General features: G+C 32.8%; 2 protein-coding genes across 3 annotated transcripts; both read right to left on the minus strand.

Annotated features, from left to right (window-relative positions):
* Positions 1-174: 174 nt before the first annotated feature.
* Positions 175-1,520, minus strand: LOC129884783 (GATA transcription factor 4-like). Its single transcript, XM_055959067.1, has 2 exons — positions 1,107-1,520; positions 175-952 (listed from the first exon to the last, which is right to left on the minus strand). The coding sequence occupies exons 1-2, from the start codon at positions 1,323-1,325 to the stop codon at positions 392-394; spliced, it is 780 nt and encodes a 259-aa protein (XP_055815042.1). The 5' UTR covers positions 1,326-1,520; the 3' UTR covers positions 175-391.
* A 9,978-nt stretch (positions 1,521-11,498) lies between these two features.
* Positions 11,499-21,640, minus strand: LOC129886721 (T-complex protein 1 subunit alpha). Of its 2 annotated transcripts, XM_055961535.1 has the most exons (18): positions 21,366-21,640; positions 21,199-21,263; positions 19,810-19,899; positions 19,630-19,716; positions 19,466-19,525; positions 19,301-19,351; positions 18,455-18,550; positions 17,187-17,252; positions 16,695-16,912; positions 16,114-16,210; positions 15,353-15,439; positions 13,876-14,010; positions 13,535-13,639; positions 12,742-12,870; positions 12,549-12,652; positions 12,008-12,098; positions 11,820-11,931; positions 11,499-11,783 (listed from the first exon to the last, which is right to left on the minus strand). In XM_055961535.1, the coding sequence occupies exons 1-17, from the start codon at positions 21,436-21,438 to the stop codon at positions 11,848-11,850; spliced, it is 1,638 nt and encodes a 545-aa protein (XP_055817510.1). In that variant the 5' UTR covers positions 21,439-21,640; the 3' UTR covers positions 11,499-11,783; positions 11,820-11,847. The 2 variants fall into 2 exon arrangements, with proteins under 2 accessions (XP_055817510.1, XP_055817509.1); XM_055961534.1 differs by having other exon boundaries at positions 11,499-11,931; positions 21,366-21,638.
* Between the last annotated feature and the right edge of the window lie 455 nt (positions 21,641-22,095).

Consider the following 22,095-nt stretch of genomic DNA (forward strand, 5'->3'; position numbering starts at 1 on the left):
TTGATAATCGTAAGTTTGATTATATTGAGTCGATCGCCATGTGATTACTGTTTAATCCAACGTGACGTAAAATGTAAAATATTTTCAAGCATATTCCAGTCACGTGCAATGCTTAGCCCACCTCCCATCACGCAACCCCAATTGCCTGTTGCGAAATTCAATAAAAATGCGTTCCTCAAATTTCCAAATATTACACCAACACAACAAGTAATAATAAGGATTATTCTCAACTCTATTTTCTCAAGAAAACCCCCCGAAAATAAAAACTAAACAGATAAAAAAAAAAAAAACGTTTCAGATTGTAAATTAGCATGATATTGATAATAATAAAAAAGAAGTCCACGGTTAGCTCGACGGTGAAGACACGTGTCTCTTCTCTGTTTATATGACGTCAGCAGACCCGAAAGTGATGCCCGTACATTCCCTCCTCCGTCGACGGCGGCATTTGTTGTTGTTGTTGTTGCTGCGGTTGATGAATCATTTCCTTCTGTCGACGGAGCTCCATGACTTTCCGGTGAGAATTTGAATGCTGTGTTAACACAAAAGTTGGGCTAGCTGCGGGTCGGTACTCCGGGACTAGCCGGCCCGATTTGTATCTAACTCCACAGGCATTGCAGAGTGTTTTTGGACCTAGAGGCCCAGTTCTCCACTGAGGCGTCTTCTCCGAAGCGCAGTGTGTGCATCTTCGTGGCACATCTTCGTCCACCATTGGAAATGACCTTTCTCTGGTATTTATTGGGCTCTCCTTGTTCTTCATAGAAGTAGCGTTAGTGTTTTGGAGTGAGGATGTCCAGCTTGAAGTAGAACGAGAACGTTTGCTTCTAGACCTGCCGTGAAATGACGTAGTATTGGAGATGAGATTCATCGTTCCGGTAACGGAATTAGCCGGAAAATTAGTAAATGAATCTTCTACAAAGTTCGATAGCCATTCCAACTCCGCTACATCATCACTCTGCAACAAAAATATTGGTAGTAATTAAAAACAGTAATTTCTCAACACATAATTAAAGTATCTTATCTAATACAAGAGAAAAATTCTACTTGAGTTTTAGATGAAATAGCTTTTTTTAAGTGTTGATGAATTAAGGAGTGTGAAAAATTCTTACGGGGACGCAGAGGTTATCAGTGAAGTCTTCGGAGGAATTAGGAAGAAGAGCGTCGTAGTAATTGGCGGCGGAAGAGTTGTGAGAGTGAGGTTGATGGTGAGAGTCGGAGCCGGTGTTGGAGGAGTTGTTATTAATGGAGAAAATTTCGTCGTTAGAGAAATCGAGAAGATCATCGATACGAAACAAGTCAGGTGCAGACTGCACACCGTAGACATCCATTATTGTATATTACAGAAGATGAAATATAATAGTGGTGACTCTCTCTCTAATACTTCTGAAGATGGTGGTTTAGAGAGAGTGTGTGAGAGTAAGGGGGAAGAAGCTAAGTGTGATAGTTAATAGATATAAAGGAGTAGAGTGCAAGCGAAGGTAGGCAAGAGGGGAGACAAACCAACGTGAAGAGAAAATCACCACTTTTCCTCGTCTTATTGGGTCACAACTTTACTTCATTTCATTTTTAAATTAGTAATTACTTTCCAAGTGTTAACAAATTCGACATTGTCTATCTACCTTCTCAAATTCCTTGCTCAATGGTATCATTTGTTACATTTTTAGTTATCATTTCAAAATGAACACTTTGTCCATATGAAATAGACCAACTGTCTTTTGCCATCCTAACTGTTGTCTACTTTCATGCAAAATAAAATATAAATATTTTAAGAGGTTCATTCATAAATAGGCGAATTATAATTTTTCGTATTTTCTAAGCTTACTGCAAATGGAAATGGTGAATGCGATTATTTCCATGTTTACTGCAAAACAAGGAACAACTTCAAAATTTGAAGTGAATATCTGGATCAAAATTTTGAAAATAATCCCTTCCACCATTTTTCTAAAATAACAAAACAAGAAAACAAGTGAATATTCATATATTTTTGGTGAAAACAACTTAGAATATTTTTTACCGTTAAACGCGCACAACTCTAAAATTTATAATCGGAATTCCTCGGAGTCCTTAATGTTTTCATTTTACAATACTCTGTTCATTTGAATACAAAAATCTTCCGAATTATTGAGACATGACTATCAATTTTTCACGATCAAAAAATTATATTAGTAAAAAATGATAAAAGATGAATAAAAAAATATGAAATGACTGTGACAATACACTTACCATGTAGAACAAAGATTCCTTCATGTGAAAAGTTTTAAAAAATAATATTGGAATTCTCCCATTTATGGGCAAACCCCTTAAAATATTTGTATTTTGTTTTGCAGGAAGTAGATGGACATTACAATGGTAAGGGATAGTTCACCCATTTGTAGGCAAAGTGTCCGTTTTGGTCTGTGTATTTAGATTTTTTTTTAATATGTTGTGTTTAAAAAGTGTCCATTTTGAAGTCGGACTCATCGCACTAGTAATAAACATTGTTTACCTTCAATCTTAAAGTTACTAATTCAAATAAATAAGTGAAAACTCTTCCAAAGAAGTAAAGAAAAAAAAGTTTATTTATACATTTGTATTGACTTCATCATTAATTAAGGAAGCTCTAACAAAAAAGATGGGTGAACTTCATGTATCCAAATTCTTTGGGGTTTCTAATGTTACTTCTCAGGTTTTGATTATGATTAAAAATTACACTTAGTGGCAAGTTCATGCATGAAATATATAAAAATTATATTCATAGTCGAATTTATTTTAGTTAGTACTATATAATTTGAAGAGCATTATATATATTAATTAATCACAAATTGAGATGAGTCAGATTAATATTTAATTTTTCTTTCTTTGATTACGAGTCATTAAAATGAAGTTAAGAGAATCTTATTGTAAATTAGTGATTTGACTTTTCCCTTATACTAAACATGTTTTGGTCAAGAGATTTTTGATTTCAGGAGTCGTCATAGTTTCCATCAAATAATAGAGCCGTTAATTATGATGTAACTTTGAACTAAATTATCTTATATTCCTCCGTTTTAAAATTAGTGATGTTTTTTATTTGGATATACCCCTTATAAACTATACATTCTTAGAAATTAAGATGTGTTTTTACTAATATATCCTTAATAAAAAAACAAATTAATGATTCTTGATTATGTAAATAAAAAATAATTATTTTGGAAGTATATAATCAAATCCTTCTTAAAACCTTAAAACATTACTTATTCTAAAAAAAGAAAAAAGAGTGATGGAGAAATTTCCTTCTAACGTAAAATCATGGGACAATTTTATAACAGCTTTTAACCCGAAATATTTAGAGAGTTAGTTTGTTTTACTTAAAAAGTCTCTTTTTTATACTTTAAAATTACTTGATTATTGATGTTTTATTCCTAAAGTCACCCGATCAATTAAGTGTCTGTGATGGTCTACCATGCGATAGCACGTCTGATATTTACGTATTTTATTTGATTCTAACCAACTCTTTCAGAAATACAAAAAGAAGTTTCTTTTCGTAAATTCATTTGAATCTTAGTTTTTTCAGAAAATAAAAAAAAAGATGTGTACGAATGAGATATTCAACAATAAAAAGAAATGGATTAAATAAATTTTACTTTGAATCAAATTTATAAGAAAAAAAAGGCTATCCATCCCTAGTTGACCTGATCCCTTAAAATTATATGAGAAAAATATATATTATTTTATTTACTTTTTTCGAATTTAGAAATAGAGGAATTTCGATCAGTCCCGACGGCCGACACTAAAGAGTTGAAAAAAGAAGAAGCTAGATGTCTTAGTGGGTGTTTGACCTTAAATCTGAGAAAAAAAAAGAAGATGTAATTTTTGTTTGCAAAGGAAAATATGATATTTAAAAAATGGAGTTGTTTTTGATTTTTTGTGAGTAATTTAGATTTAAAAAAAACTTTTTTTCCAAATTCTTGAAAATTACAGAATTAAACCAAGTTGAATTCCAGAATTTTCTGGCTACAAATATTTTTCAGAATTCAATTCCAAAAAAAAAATTCATAATCAAACACTTCCTTAGGCTTCTGAATTTGAGAGGCCCTAATTTATTTAGCAATAATAGGTTTAAGAAACAAGTGAGTACCATTTGTTAAAAATAAAATTAAACTTTTCATATAAAAAAAATTAAAATAAATTTGACACATCAGAAGTATTATATGTAAAGAAAATTAAGCGAATTGATTATATTATCAATTAAATAGAATTATTAAAAAAAAATCAATTATAATAAAGTTAATAATCATTTTGTTTCTCCAAAGAGCTAAAAAAACATACTTTATATAAGATATCTATTCTTTTAATAATTTAAGATATTTATTAAAATTTAACTTTAAATCACTAATATATTTTCAATAGTCTCAAGTGACTCGTTCGGTGAGAAGGTTGAATCCCAAAAGAAATACTATATACGTAGTGCATGGTTGCTTTCATGTACAATTTGGATGAAATTGTGGTCCTTCCGTGCTGCTGATTAGTGACCACTGCACTTTCCTTAGATATCGACATATTACCTTTTTCTTCTCTCTTATTTTCACTATTAATTAATTATTTTCTTAATTCTTATCCACAACCTTTTTCCTTGACTTACTATGAATATTAAGCTTCTTTTTTTTATAACAAAAATTCGAAATCGAGATATTTGATTAAAGAAGTGACTATTCCATTCTTTGGTGGTAAAAACATGTATTCATTCTTCATTCACATCAATAACTTTTAAGCACTTGTTAGTGTTTATTTTAGAAGCTTAATCAGCAGTATCTTTTTTTCCCCAGCATATTTCTGGTTCTTTCTATGGGGATTCCTTTGGAGTGTAGTGAATATATGAGCAAAGGAATCATCAATTATTTTCCTTTTTCTTTATAGTACTAATTTTGTATTCCTTTCACTTTGGTGAATAGTAATAATTTAATGAAAAGAAGATCTGAGAAATAAATAATTAAATTTAAAAAAGAAAAGAAAAAAAAGAGTGACATAGTTGCAGAAGGCACACTAGTTTTGCCTCCTTTGTCATGTGACCATTTAATCAAATAACATGACCAATCAATTGTACTGTACATCTAATCTACTACTAATGAATAATTATAAATAATCAATCCAGAGAAAAACTAAATATTTCTTCTTGTTACTTGCCCTTGTCGGTGCTCACTCTTCTTCTTCTCATGGAATGTATTGAATATTGATTATATAATTTATTTTGATTTTATTCATTTAAATTATAAATTCGCCTTAAGTACTCCTTTGGTCATGGATGATTTTTACATTATATTTCTCCAGATTCTGATTTAGACAGAGAATTTTAGAATTCGAAAAACTCCAAACTCTACATTACTCATAATTTTTTTTTTATCACAACTTCAATATATATTCATGTCCAAACATAAGATTGATTTTTATATACTCGTACTATATTTTATTTTTCAAATTCACAATTCTTATATTGAAACGTCCACCAAATATATATGATTTTCCCCTCTCTTTTTTTACTTCTGTTTTGCATTTGCAAGTTCCCTTATCGCAAATCATACTACAGATAAAATATATACTTACCACTGTATCAAATCGTGATTCAGGGTAGTGTGAAAAAGTTCAAGTTATAGGATAAATTGTTCTAGTAAAATTTTTAGAATAGTCTAGTCTAGTATCTAGGATAATCATGTCAAATAAATATTTATATATTTAGAAGATAAAGTTTATTAGAATTAACTTTATAGATATATCTAGAGGAATTATTAAAACCATCCATGAACAAGTATAAATATGGCGGTCTTGTAGATTTGTAATCAACCCAAAATAAAGATAATTCAAAGCAATTCAAGAAGTCTGCCAAAATCTTCCATCTCCTTTACAGTTTCCTCTTCTTTAATTGAATCTTTCAATTTTAGTTAACGATTTTGGACTAGCAGAAGATTTCCTCAATTATACTTTTATTTTGCTATTCTTCATAGGTATGCATACATTATACACGGCAATACGCTAAAGAGAACTAATTTTTTTCTTTTCTTTTTTTAGACTAAGGGATCATTTAATTCGAAGATAAGTTATGATGTGATTAATTATCGTGATATTATTTTTCAGTGAATGTTTAGTTTGTTGTATTAAAAATAACATGGATTGCATAATTTCTAAAACTAAATTGTTTGTTTACAAATATATGAAAAGTGATATATATAAAATGGAAAAGGGTAAAATATACCCCTCGTTATACTTTCGGGATAAATATATCTCTCCTGTTATACTGTCGGTTCAAATATACCCTCTCATTATATTTTGCTACAAAATTCGCCCTTAATTTTCACGAAATAACACTTGAAAAACTCAAAATTAAATAATTCATTTCCAATTTTAAATATCTGATTTTTTTAAGAATAAATAAAATTTCAAAATACTAATTTGAGTTTTTTAATTTTAAAAAATGACAATACAAAATGCATTGCATAATTTTAAGTACTAATACATAAAATTTCTAAATACTAATTTGAATATTTTTTCTTACAAAATGATAAGACAGAAAATGTTGTATTTTACAAACAACGGTATACTTTATATCTTGAGATGTTATCAAAAATACCCGTCAACTAGTAAATGGAAAAGAGGAATTGAAACACATACTCTATATCTTTTACAAACAATAGTATACTAGTTGAAACACATTGTGGTTTGAAAACACATTTACTTTTATCATTTTGTAAGAAAAAAAAGACTCAAATTAGTATTTAAAAATTTCATATATTAGTATTTAAAATTATGCAATGCATTTTGTATTATTATTTCTAAGAAAAAAAATCAAATTAGTATTTAGAAATTTTATTTATTCCTAAAAAAATCAGATATTTAAAATTAGGAATGAATTATTTAATTTTGAGTTTTTCGAATGTTATTCCGTTAAAATTAAGGGTGAATTTGTACCAAAATATAATTAGAGTGTATATTTTAACCAAAAGTATAACAGAAGGGTTATATATTTAGCCCGAAAGTATAACAAAGGGTATATTTAAACTATTTCTAATAGTACATATGTATATTTGATCCTTTTCCGTATATAAAAAGGGTTTGAGGGATATTTTATCATATTAACTACTTTGTCTTCTGATAAGTTGTCCCAATACTATTATTCCATTCTTATTCAAGTACTAACTATTAATCATGGATAAGTTATCCCAATTTGTAATCAAACAAGAGATTAAGAGGTATTAAAAATTTGGACATAATACAAAAACGAACTCTTTAACTTGGATTTACCTGATATTTGTGTCCTCCAACTTTGGGTGTGCACAAGTAGACACTTAAATTTGTATAAATTTAAACAAATAAACACATTTGTCTTACGTGGTGTCCTACACAACAATTTTGTATCCTACACACATTATGTCACGTAGAATACGTGTGTCCACTTATTCAATTTTATACAAATTTAAATATCTATTTGTGCATACCCAAAATTAAAAGTACATAAATGTCCACAAAAATCATATTAAAAAACATATTTATATATCATACCAAAAATTTATTTCAGAATTATTCCATTTTATTCATCACATCAAATGTGTCCTCAGAAACAATAGTTTAAACATGGCTAGTGGTGCGAGGTATCTGCTAATAAGTGGAATGACCTGAAAAACTCTAGTATTTGGCTTTATTTGTCACTTGAACTCTTCTACTCACGATTATTATTATTATTATTATTATTATTATTATTATTATTATTATTATTATTATTATTATTATTATTATTATTATCATTATTATTATTATTATTATTATTATTATTATTATTATTATTATTATAATAATAATAATAAGTGGAATGACCTGAAAGACTCTAGTATTTGGCTTCATTTGTCACTTGAACCCTTCTACTCACGATTATTATTATTATTATTATTATTATTATTATTATTATTATTATTATTATTATTATTATTATTATTATTATTATTATTATTATTATTATTATTATTATTATTATTATTATTATTATTATTATTATTATTATAATAATAATAACTGGAATGACCTGAAAGACTCTAGTATTTGGCTTCATTTGTCACTTGAACCCTTCTACTCACGATTTTGCCAAGTGAACACTGAAAGTTATTAAAACGCGTTCTTTTAAACCCCTCTTAAATTTTTACATCTACTTTTGTTTCAGTCTTGCTTAATGTCCCCAAATGTTCTATGAATTTTGTGGTTTTAACTACTTTATGTAAGATAAAGATGTAAAGAGTTATTCCGTTAATCTTTATTTACGTGATATATTTTTTTTAATCTGTAATAAAAAGAATACTACATGTCTAGTGGCGGAGTTAAAATTTTGATTGAGAAGGTTGAAAATTTGAAGAAGTAGACATTCGAACTAGCCGAATGGGGTTCGACATCTAATATATATACATAAAAAAATATTTTAACTATGTGTAAACAATATCATTTTCTGGCAAAGGGAGTTCCTCCGAACACAAGATGGCTCCGCCCTTATACATTTCTATAATTAGAAATTTATTAACTTTAAAATTTTTATTTTTACCTTAGTGAAATGATCACATAATTGATAGTTAGACCAAAAAATTCAAAAGTTTTTCTCTTTCTTTTTAAAATTTTGTGCTAAATCAACAACATCACATAATTTAAAATAAAAAAAATACTAAATATAAAAAGATATTCTTTTTTTAAAAAATAAATAAGATAAGTAAATTAAAACAGATGAAATATTAATGCTGACAATTGGCTCCAGCTAGGTGACACTATGATCCAAACAGTGAGATAATGCAATTAAGGATGATTTTTGGAGAATATAACTTGTTAAATCTTAACAAATTAGAAGTGAAACAATGAAAGTGTAGGTGGTACTGAAATTGAGGATGAAATAAAAATGTACGTACGGTCCGTACCTGCTAGGCAACTTATAATTTTTTGTTACTCCACTTTACTATACTTGCTACACAAAGTAACAAAAGTTAAAAACAAAAAAAAGGGGAAAACAAGAAACAAGAGATGATGCATCCAACTTGTGATTATTTTGCCATTCATGGCAAAGCTTTCCTTCATTTTTTTATTTCTTTTTTTATAATCATGGTGTTTGAGTCCGTTCTTATCTAATTTCACGGAATATATTTCACTTTCCACTAGTAACATGTACTAAGTAATTAATCCGCCAAGGCTAAAACATATGAGAATTAAATCATCTAGTATTTTTATCTCTGATGAGATTTGAATATGAGAATTCATGATACTTAACTCACTTCATTAATCACTAGGTCACATCCTAAAGCTTCTCTCAAGCCATTAATTTGAATTACACCTTACCCTTTCACACTCTATCCTTAGAGTTATCTTTCTATTACGAGTTCTTAAAGATAATAATAATATTATAATTAATGCAATTTTATAAGCGAAATCTTAATATTACCAATTTTTTAAAGAGAGAGAGAGATGACGAGAGAAATGGACGAGACAGTACTGAAGCACGTGACGTGCACGGAAGAAAGAATACATCAAAGTCTTATTTTTTTAAAAAAAATATATATATAAATAAATAATCTTTTGGGAAAAAGGAGTGGGGGGATGTGCTGATCCCTAAGCAAAATGCTCGGCACGTGCATCCCCCATGTGCACCATTTGTTAAAAAAACAATTAAATATATCCATTTTAAAAACAAATTTTGTGACTTTGGATATTGTATAATATTCCGTCCTTGAGGGGCGGATTCGTGCATTCTACATTAATATTAAATTTGTTTGTCTTATTTAATTTTTTAAATTCGTTCAAAATATAATTTTTTCCTCTTTTTGGCTATTTATAACTCAAAAATTTTCACATGATATTTTAATATATTTGAGACGAATGGAGTACTATGATTTATTTTGCTATACATTTTTTTTTTTATTCAATCACGATGGATATTTAGTCAAATGCGATTACAATTTGTCCTGAATCTGTAACTCCAATCTATTTTACATATCATGTTTGTCTTTTTACACGTCTTTGAAATAAAATATGTCCAAGGGAGTACCCAAGTACCCTACTGATAAGTTCAATACTACTCTCTCCTTACTAATTCAAGAGTTGAAATTTTATCATATTTTAATTACAAATACATACATACACAAGAAAATATATACCTACACAAGAAAAATTCGTAGCTAGCATCTATCTTCAACAATTGAGAGCTCATATTTATGTACACGAGTTGCTAAGCTTTGACGAAATTGAAACAAAATATTCTATTACTTTTATTTTTCTAAAATATATTAGTATGGATTAATAATTTGGAAAAAAGGAGAACTGCCATGTTATAATATGTTAAACTACCGTGACAATATATAAAATACATAAGTAAAATCTATTCGTAAAATTCTTTTCTCTGACCAAATGTTTTCGTAACAAGTAGCATGACATCTTTTAGACATCAGAGTTTTATTCTTCTTGATATACTATAATGTTGGCAATATTTTGATGCCATTATACTTAAAAGAACAACTGAATCAGTGCTCAAAAATTGGTTACTAATTCTACATAAAATTGTCATTTGTGCTCAAGTATGAACGAGAACACACACACCCAAAAAAAAAAAAAAAAAAAAGGGTCATGTGACAGACCATATATTAACAAGGCTGGCAAATTCACGTGTGCCCATATGGAGAAGCCCCTACTTTCTGCATTTCAAGTTGACCTTCCATTATTTAAAAATTACACAAAACAATGGCCTCTGCACAATCCCCCACCCCTTCGTGGGAAAAGAAAAAAAAAACTAAGTGTTGTCTATTTATATTTATTTTTTTGGGCTTATGCAGATAGAAATTGCAAGCAACACAAAGGTCAAACGAACTCTTTAGTTTCTCTCAACTTGGCAACAAAGATTTACAAACGAAAGAGTGCGTCTTGCAGTAGTTACTTGAGGATCCCTCCAAATCCAAGTATGTTCTAATTGCATAGAAAAGAGAATTAGGAAAACAATAACAGCAATAATAGTTTCTCCGGACAAAAAATCCAAAGTATTACAAAAACTAAATGTTTTTCCTGACAGCTTAAGAGACTACATGTTAGACGTGTTAGTGTTTAATAAGTTATCCACTAGTTTGTATTACTTTCTTGACTATTCAAATTAAGAAAGATCCTTCTTATTAAATGCTCATAGACTATTAAAATCAGTTTATTCAGTCCATAATTGAAAAACCAAGCTAGGTATATCCACAATGTAACTGTTGAAGCTACATAGGCTTCAACTGTACTTAAAACTACAAAAATGGCAACAGAGAAAAAGTTCAACTGCAATAGGAAAAAACGCCGAACCTTCCCTAGCTTGCGATACACCATTCCACAAAGAGTTTATGTTCCTTGGTGATAGTGCTGGAATTTTGTAGCGATTTATCTCAATATCAAAGTGCAGAGAGTTGCTACAATAATCAGTATCATATCTGTAACAATAGATTAGAAGATCTATGTAGTATCTATCTTTGCCATCAGTGTCACTGTCACACTAGGTGCGATTGACATTCTTTAAAGGGAAAATACCAACGTAGTACTTTCAGAATAAGGAACCAGTCCCAACATTTTAAACACAAGGATAAACCAGCTAAAAACAAAACTTCAAATTTACCTATTCAGTATTCTAAGAAGATTTTACTTTAAATTTTCCTAGTGTTGACAAATCTCTTCAATATTAAACTCACAACAAATCACAAGATTAAGGAATAATTTCATGGGAAAAACAAAAACCCATTCTGGATCAACAAGAGCTGGTGGGATCAATTCTAAAAAGGGCAATGAAACATGCATTGCAAGTCCATCAAACACTCGCATTGGCTCCAATAGAACAAGTCCAGGTCTATCTTCTGCCTAACCCTACTCGTCATTCTGGCTCTCATCTTTGACAAGCCTTATCATGTCATCAATTCTCAGAATGGTAATAGCTGCTTCTGTAGCAAACTGGTAAGAAATTACACCATATTAGAAGGGACAAATACCTAAACTTCAGCAGATCAGCATTTTCGTGTAGATTTACCTGTATAATTTTTACTTTGCTCATTGCAGGCTCAATCACCCCAGCTTCCAAGTTATTTCGCACAGTGCCCTTTGCTAGGTCCAGTCCCATGCTGTATAACACAACAAAACCTGATTATGATAGATCATAGGAAGGATGGTAGATGTATTGAATAATACCATTCATTCGGTTTAGCAGTGCTTCATCATCCATCAAAAAGAAATGCAAGATGTGTAGACCCCAAACAACATTAAAAGCAAAAGGCATAAGGCCACACATTTTCATTCTGGTCAGGTGACAGCATGACACGAGTAAATGCCTCAAGGGCGAGCAGATCATTTTTCAGATCCCTTTTATTTAATGCCATTTTAAACATTTGGGGCTTCAGAATGTTGAAAACTGTAACCCACAAGGATTTCCAAACGAACCCAAAAACCAGATTCTTACGAAACTAAAATTTGAAATCCTAGTAACATATAAAGTATAAATTTGAAAAGTAGTGCATCAGCTTTGACTAGAAGCCTTGACCAAACAACACAGAGATACGGATTTCAAAGAATACCTAGACAAATGCTTCTTATCAGCTTTGGTTTGAGCAAGGTAGTGGCATGAACGTAGTTTAGATACTAAGTCGCTAGAATCTTTTGCAGCATTATTTGCAAGAACCTGCACCAGAAGAATTTCACCAAAATTAATCATAGAACAAAGGGGTACAACAGTACAATTCATTTTTGTTTTATACAACTAGCAAGGACCTTTGGTATGACAAGTAAGGATTCAGCAAATTGTGCAATAGCCAGCTGCTCCCTTGACCCAAGAGTAGTAGCTAGGTACTCCAAGTAGACACATAAAGCAGCCTCAACAGCTCCACCACCAGCAACGACCTGTTTTACCACGGTAACAAACTGATCAGGCATTTATACTTCTACAAAATTTCGCTGCTTCTTCCTATAGCCAAGAGGAAATGGAGATTATGGTAATAAATTTCCTCCATGGATAAATCAAATATCGTGATGGAAGATATCCACAAGCAACTAGCAGTAAAATCAGGATGCACAGTTCTCCTTGTCTAAGTACAAGGTCATTGAAGTACCAGAGACTGTTATACTATTAATATATGTTACAACCTTTGGTATTTTTATCATAGCATTTTTACTCTTGTATTTTTTCTATCCTGTTTCGAAAACACTTTTCTTGAGCCAGGGGTCTACCGGAAACAGCCTCTCTACCTTACACAAGGTAGGGAGGATAAAATTTCCATACCCCCCCCCTATAGACCACTTGTGAGATCACATTGAGTATGTTGTTGGAGTTACACCCCTTAATCATGCCAATGTAATGACACTAGTACATTGGTTCATCAAACAAGTTTAAACTAATAACCTACACCTATTATAGATCTAAACATAGTCTAGCAAGTATAAGAGAATAAGCTTCTTACAGCGTGCATATAAATTTTGATGCCCACAACATAACCTTTATGTGTGTAATTTCATCAAAGTAAACGACAACTGCATTTAGTAGTAATTTGTTGATACAGGGACTTACAGTTGTTGACTCTAGTGTTCTCTTCACAATGCATAAAGCATCATGGAGGGCCCTCTCCATTTCATCAAGCATATAGTCATTTGCACCTCTAAGTATTAATGAAACCTGATAAAAGCAGCAGGATCAGTCCATATTCATAACCTTTGAGTTTCAACACAATTTTCAATTTGGAAAAAGAGACCACAAGAGCCACAACATTTTCTATCAAAGACAACAAATAAGAGTCGCGGGGGGGGGGGGGGGGGAGGGGGGGATGCAAGAATAGGCTCAAACAATTTTGCAATTTTAAACAAGTAATCAGCACAGCTAGAATAAGCTTCAAATTCGACGCAACTACATACCGAACTTGAGGTTTTGGTTCCTTTAACCATAATCACGTCATCATCAGCAATCCGCTCTTCCACCACCTCATCAGCATGTCCAAGAAATGATGGTTCAAAAGTTTCTTCTCCTTCCATATCTGCAAATGTTGAGACCTGTATAGCACAATACATGAGCACATGCCATTTCTCAGAAAAAAATTATGCTCGTAATTACAAGAAATCAAAAATCAGTATAGTTATATGCCAAAATTATCTCCACTATCCTACTCATATATTGTTTTCTTTGGTCCTGCAACCACCTGCTGGTGGGACAGCCAGCATCTGTCTAAAGAGGAGACAATATTCTGCTTTCACAAGGTAAGAGACTTCATGGAGAGATTTCATGGATATAGCATAATATACAGTTACCAATTATTTTTTTAAAAAAAAAGGTAAGAGACGTCATGTCCTAAAAATTGGACTCCAGTTACTCCAACATTTGATAAACCAAGTACAAACTCGCTGAAAGTTGGTTCTATACATTCTTCTTGATCCTAACTCCTTTCAAGTAAAAATCTCTAACCTTTTTGTCCTTCATATGACACTCATTGTTCATCTTAAAAGTCTATTGTGGATTACATGATAGAACTCTACACAAAAATTGTATCTTTTTCGACATTCATGGTCATGAAAGAATGCACGCTAAAGCAAGGTTCACCAAGCCTTTTCCTCTCTGATTAGTACAACCTTAACCTCGTAGAAAGATTAAAAAGAACTTTGAAACAGTAAGACAAGATGATGTTGCTCCAGTTGGAAGAGCACTCTATGTCAAATCGAGAAATTGAGAGTCTGAGACAGAGAGCAAAAGAAGGAATGAGACAATTTTGATCCTCGATAGGGGGTAGGAATTGCCAACAACAACATATCCAGTGAAATCCCACAAGTGAGGTCTGGGGAGGGTAGAATGTACGCAGACCTTACCAGTTAACTACCTCATGGAGGTAGAAAGGCTGTTTTCAAAGGACTCTCGGCTCAAGTGCAACAAATCTCGGCATAAAGGAGACAATGGAAGAAATATAGCAAATAACAAGGAACAGTGCGAAAGTAGCCAAACAATAATTAAATAAATGTGATAATCAAAGCACCATAAACAAAAATGATACAGCTACAATAATACAACTAGTACCATCACAGACCCCAGCCACCCTAAGCAAGACAACACTATACAGCTACAATAAACAGCAATGATACAGCTACAATAATACAACTAGTACCAGCACAGACCCCAGCCACCCTAAGGAAGACAACACTATACTACCTACTATCCTTCTACCCTAATGTGAGTCCTACACACCTTTCTATCTAGGGTCATGTCCTCGGAATCCTGAAGTTGCGTCATATCTTGTCATATCACCTCTCTCCAATACTTCTTCGGCCTACCTCTATCTCTCCTCGGGGTATGAACCAAAAAATAAAAATACAGAAGAAAATTCGCAGACCAGACTAGTAAACATACCACAGTTGCGCCGGTTGCCTTGGCAACATGGCGCAAATCTTCTTTGCGTACACGTCTAACCGCAATGGCACCAGCTTCCACAAAGTACTGAAACAGGAATATGAAATTAGATCGTAACTGGACCAGCTTATGCAATCACCCTTTAGCTAGAAGCACAAGAAACAAACAGAAGTAACCAAGATGGAATTTGTCTAGAAGAAACAAGTTATGGCAGATATCAGTGTTGCTAGCTTCACAACCTTTCAAAACAAACACTACCATGACCGCCACATTTAAATCCACAATAAGAGCTGATATTTTTAACCTTTTTAGTTTTATTGTAAGGTAAATAATTTATTAAAGGGCTAAATTTTATATCAGCACCAGGTACCTGCTACCTCCCATCGGCACTCAGGTACCAAGTAGCTATGACCATCAAGCCGCTATGACCATCAAGCCTTCGATAAATGGAAAGAAATCACCTAGTGTTTTTTGCTTCTGCTGAGATTTAAACTTAAAGATCCCAACAATTCACTGACCACACCCTTGTGTGCATGCATCGAAGTTGATTGTAACATGGCACAATAAGCGTACCAGTTATCAAGAACATGCCAGGAAGGATAAAGAGAACCACTAGAATGTACAAAATAAAGCACGGTATTAAACAAAGCATTTGTTGCTTTTTCAATAGTATGAGCTTAGGAACTCATTCTCAACTGAGTATAGTGCATTTGAAGGAAACACCAAACTATGAAAAGTAACAACTAAAGTTAGCAGCTTGCCTTCAGTGCCATGTCATCAATTCCTTTTGAAGTCAAGACGACATTGGCTCCCGCACTCAAAAGTTTCTGAATCCGTTCTTTTGTCATATCAGCTTCTCTGTACACAAAAATTAACATTAGGGCTGAATTAGAACATGCTGTTGTGGTTTAACCAATATGTTGTAAATCATAGCTACAGAATGTCATTTGTTATCCCAAGTGATATAAGCAAAACAGCCTTGCGAAATCATTAGAGATAACAGGATTATGTCAAAAACAACAGCCTCAGCCTCATCTCTCATTCAGTACCAGCAATAAGATATCCAATGTAATCTGTGGTAAGCAGTCAAATACTCAACGTATTTAAACTGTCACATAAATGTAGGAAATCCACATCAATCATGAAGCAAATATTTAATACTCAAGGTCCCCCAATAACATTTCTGAACAAAAAATTCCAGCACCGATCATGGACATATATGGCAAATATTAGTTGCTATTTCTTTGGTTTCAGTTATGAGAAGTTGACAAGAAGAACGATGTTTTGATGCTAAGACATTGATAGCAACAGAATAGACTGAATGGTTCAGTAAAAAAATCACCTTTGGCGAATCCTCTCAAGCTCTCGAGGATCAGTTACCAACACTTGAACACCCATCTGCATTTTTGTCTTTTGAAGATTGAAGTCAAGACAAGCAATCCGTGCAGGCGCAACTCTCAGAGGCATTCCTTGAGCAGCACGGCCAGTATCCAGTGCATAACCCTTCAATAGATAGCTATCTTTCGCACTTTTCCCATGTGCTTTAAGTAAATTAATACCCTGGATAGAAATAAATTTTGATTTATACTAGTACTTGATATAGATGTCCAACAATATGTGGAATCTACAAAATCGAACTGCACAAAACTAGTTTCTTTTTAAACTGGTACTATTGTATTCCTCAACATTAAGGGTATGCTGGCAGCCTCCTAAAATCAACAGAAAGTATAAATAAACAAATATAGGCCAAAATTGTATGTGCTTCCAGATTAACAAAACTATAGAGACGACCTTCCAAATTATCAGAAAAAGTTTTCTTGAACGAACAACGCACCTTTATAGGATATTTGATTTCACCCCTAACATTAGTCATCTTGACTGCCTGTACTGCTTCAACAACCTACAAATACACCAATTGCTAAAGCATTATGGTACCTGGAAATTGTGTTTCGCCAAAAGATGAGAACACAAAAGACCCTTTGAAAGCAAAAGGCATCTGGTTGGATAATTTAGCTGCACGTGCATGATAAAAGTTGATGTTGGAGAAGAAATAGCAACGAAAAAGATCTTCGAATGTTGACCTTACATAAGCATGAAAAATTATGCAAGGAGCAAACATTACAATTGTTGAAAAAGCATAGTTGGGGCCCTATTAGCCCCCACCCCATGCATGATAAAAGTTGACGTTGGAGAAGAAATAGCAACGAAAAAGATCTTCAAATGTTGACCTTACATAAGCATGTAAAATTATGCAAGGAGCAAACAGACAATTGTTGAACAAGCATAGTTGGGGCCCTATTAGCCCCCACCACCACCACCACCCAAAAAAATCACAATATTAGGGATTTAATAGAAGTTGACTAAAAAAAGGTCAATATTGCTAACCAAATAATTTTAGTAACTTAAGTGATTAGATGTACATCTTGGGAAAATGTATGTGAAAAGGAAAGGGAAAAAAGAAGCAACTTTTTTCCAATAATCATGTTCTTAATCATGCTAGCTCAATGGGACAAGAAATGAAATTAGGCAGCTATGACATTCAAAACACTATACACAAAAATGTGGGAAGTTTGTAGTGTTAGGCCCACTCTTTCCCCCTTACAAAGCATCACAAACAATAGGAAATATGAACTTCCCCCTGATGTTCCATTCTTTTCCCATCAATACCACACTAATTGTATGTAAGCAAAGTATAAGAATGTTACTAACCAGAAAGCATACATATGACGAGTTCAGGAATTAATTGCCTAAAGGCAGCAATATCAAAGAGAGACTAAGCTGTGGTTCAAACTAAAGGAGGTAATAAAACCAAACCATTACACAACACATCCATGTTTTTAATGTTCTGCATATGGAGATTGCACAAAATGATCGCTCAGATTAAACAGGTCCAGCAAAGCCAGTGGTTTTTCTTGGATAGCAGTGCACGATTAGATTTTTGTTAGGTTGTTTGGACTTTGATGTACTCTTCTGTTGTATTGGGACAACGTTCAGAGCACTATTAATAAACTTGATTTGAATAATCAAAAAACTTATCATTTGGTTTTTTCCAAGAATGGGCAAAGTTTATTCAAGATAATCCAATTTCAACAATCACCATACCATATTAGCAAAGAAGTCACTATCATCTGCTATCAACTTTGATGACATGCTTGTCTTGGCACAGTTAATAAGAGAATCTTTTCCAAGCTTATCGACCTGAAAAAACAGTGGACAAACTGGTAAGATCATGAACTGCATAAACATAGTTGTCAAAAGTAAAAAGCGTTGAAATGCACCAAGGTCTGCTAGGGTTTCATCTTGCATGAAGTAATTCATCGAAATTCATGAAGTAAAAACAAATAAATCAAGATAAAAACTATTTATTTCTGATTAGATGTAAAGATATAGTTACAAGTGTCCAGGAACTAGTTTTCTGATGCTAAAACCTAATCGCTAAAAGATTCATTCATGCCATTTCCTCAACAACTAATATATCACTCTGCCAATGATATTTATTGTCCAGTGTTATGCTCTTAATGGTAGAGCCCATGAGGGATGAGAGACATGTGTTAACCTTGCCGCTGCACTAAAGCATCACATAAGGAGGCAAAATGTTCAGTCTATGGTTCACAAGGCAGTAGATTAATGAAAACCTTCTGCATGCTTTCAATCTGATCAGATAAAGGATTAAACTGGTTCTTACACCTTAGCAATGACATAAATTACAACACATTCGAAATCTCAAGTGCAACCTGTATTTAAAGTTTCCCTAGGAATGACACTCTAACTTAATATTCATAGATTTAAGACAATGTCCTTTTCTTATAAGGTCAGCAAGGTATATTCTATAGTTCAAAGATAATGCAAACTAGATTAGTATTTGAACAAACTACTTCACATGTGGTAGACACATCAGCATAATACACAGTATTACACACGTGAAGGCCAAATACCAGGAATCAATACCTTAACAGCTAATTTTTCTTCGACATATTTGCATGCTTCCCTCATTGCTAGCTGCCAGAAACAAGTGCAGTATAATATTAGAAAGGCTTTATGTTTTTGGAATCACCAAAAAGGGGATTGTCATTATTCTTTTAAGTTGCATGTGAAATGAATGCAGATAGTTACCCTATATCCACTGATAATCGAGGTTGGGTGAATTTTGTGCCTCACCAACTCATTTGCTCCCTGCAAATATTAACACAAAATTTCAACCAAAACTGTGAGCACTAACTGCTTGAATTGAAAATACTTGGAGAAGTGTGTGCATTGCAATAGATCAGCAAGACTACCTTAAGCAATTCCGCAGCTATAATAACAACTGAGGTTGTTCCATCACCAACTTCTCGATCTTGGAGTTCAGCCAACTCAACAAGAACCTGTGAGATAGTGCATTACAAATGGTCCACCATTTTTTTCAAAAAGTTTATACATTATGCTTGAGTGAGAAATTAGAAGGTTCATGTGGTTACCTTGGCAGCTGGATGCTCAACTTCTAACATCCTCAGAATTGTAGCACCATCATTAGTAATTGTTACATCGCCAATATCATCAACAAGCATCTGAGATTCATAGCTATGCCAGTGAGTCAACACTCAATTGATCATTCAAACACCAAATGTGAGTGGGGGGTGTCACGTGTGCGTGGGGGGACTTAAAATGATGAACTCAAAACCATTTTATTCCTTTTCATTAATATATGCCAAATCCAATTGTTATCTCCAAAATATGTTGCATCAAATAGTTTTTGAAAGAAACAGAAGCGAATTTTGAGGTGGTGACTGACTCCATCTCCTGGAAAACAGGAAAATAGAAGTACTATGGGAATTAAGATAATTAATTTAATGAATTTAAGTAATACGTATAACCCATGCCGTACTATAAGATATTAAAAAAAGGTGAAGCGCAGATGCATCATGCTCAATGTCAAATATAATGAATTGGGTTGGTAAATGATTATCCAGCCTTGGTACTTTGAATTAAAATCCATCTTCAGATTACAAAACTAAGCTTACTCCTGATGTCCACAGTCAAGATGAGTACAGCGCAGATTATTCTGTTAAGTATTTATGCCACTTCACCTGTCTGGTACACAATAGTTCTTGGTAATAAATATTTAAGGGTGTCATTCTAGATATATTATGACTGTACCAAATCAGGACATTAGGCTTCAAGCTTTGCTTCTGAACTAATTGTAAGCCCACCATCTCACTTGTTAACCAAGTGTTGATGCTTATAAACTGAAATGAGCTTGAACAGAAGACATAGTCATACCATATTGCACCTGTCTTACGGATTATTGATAATTACAGGCAAAAATGCTCTCAGTATGAGCAAGCTTGGCAAATATGCCCACTTACCTTTTTGTTATTCTCGTCCTTAAATCATTCATGTAAAGACGAACAAATATGATACAAAATAACAGCAACCCAGGAGGCTCTCCAGAGAGCTCAAGCTATCACAAAAACGTCTCTAAATTGCTCTGCAGATTTATCTGTATCTGCGAATATGCTAGTTAGCTCACTTTAGCATCTAAAGGTTCTACAGATTCCGCCATCACTAATATTCCATTCCACTAGATTTGAGCCTGTTTCATTCCAATACTCAATAAGTTATCTTTTAAATTAGAAATTTCACATGATAAACATCTCAAAACCCTATGTATGAACATCCTCCTAAAACTAGGTATGAACATCCTCCTAAAACTGACAACTAGATATATGACCACAAGTGAAAAGTTAGTAACTTTGTCAAGTAACACAACCCGGATGCATACACTTCTTCAGCAACAATTACTAGTAGTGTAGAATACACTAAAAGTACACAAACAGATACAAAAAGTAGGAAAAAAAGAAACGAACCTTATCAAGGCCGACCGGTCCAAGCGAAGATTTGACAATGTTGGCTACTGCTTGACATGCAGTCACTGAAATCTCAAAATACAATACACAATCACTACTTCACTAGGTAGAAATAGTAAAGTAATACATGTAAAGGGGGGGAAAAGTAGAGAGAGATTGGACGGTACCATTTTGAGTGCGAACATCCTGACCGGACTGGCGGTCGCCGGAAATATCTAGAGTTTGTGCTGAATACGCCATTTCCGACTGTATATCTGGCCAGAAAAGTGATGAGAATGTTAGGAGTGCGAGGAGATCGGCAACGATAAAAAACCCTAGATCGGGTTATGGAGTGAAGACGAGCGCAGATTCTCGAAGAATACGAAAGCCTTTTTTAGTGTGTAATGTTGAGTACAAAAATGAGGAGAAGCGAAGTGGGATATACTGCTCGTTCGCGAGGGTTTTAGGTTTGTACCCTTCAGAATAATATTTGCCCCTAAAAGTTTTTTTTATTTTCTTATTTTCTAAAAAAATCACAAACAATAATGTAAAAGAAAATTACAAAATAAATGAAAAATACTTTTGTTTGAACTATCGAAAATAGAATACCTTTAGAGAAAATTAAACAAAATATTTATTGAGTCAAAATTTCTTATAAAAAATAACTCAATTATTACAAGAAATGGCCACTCGGCCTTTGTTATTGTAGGCAAAGTGCACATTGCTTTCTTTTCATCTTTTCTTCGTTATGGTTTACTTTGAGGAACAGGGGGTTTGAAATCTTAACGTCTAAAAATCGTTGGATGTTACTATTTCAGAGTTGTCTATATAATTGAATTGGAGCGAGGGATTGGAAAACATGAAGAACACAGCTTGTACACACCAAAATATTTTAGATCAGATTAGAAAAGTTCAAAA

The sequence above is a fragment of the Solanum dulcamara genome, chromosome 4 (assembly GCF_947179165.1).
Source record: "Solanum dulcamara chromosome 4, daSolDulc1.2, whole genome shotgun sequence".
NCBI classification, from domain to species: domain Eukaryota; kingdom Viridiplantae; phylum Streptophyta; class Magnoliopsida; order Solanales; family Solanaceae; genus Solanum; species Solanum dulcamara.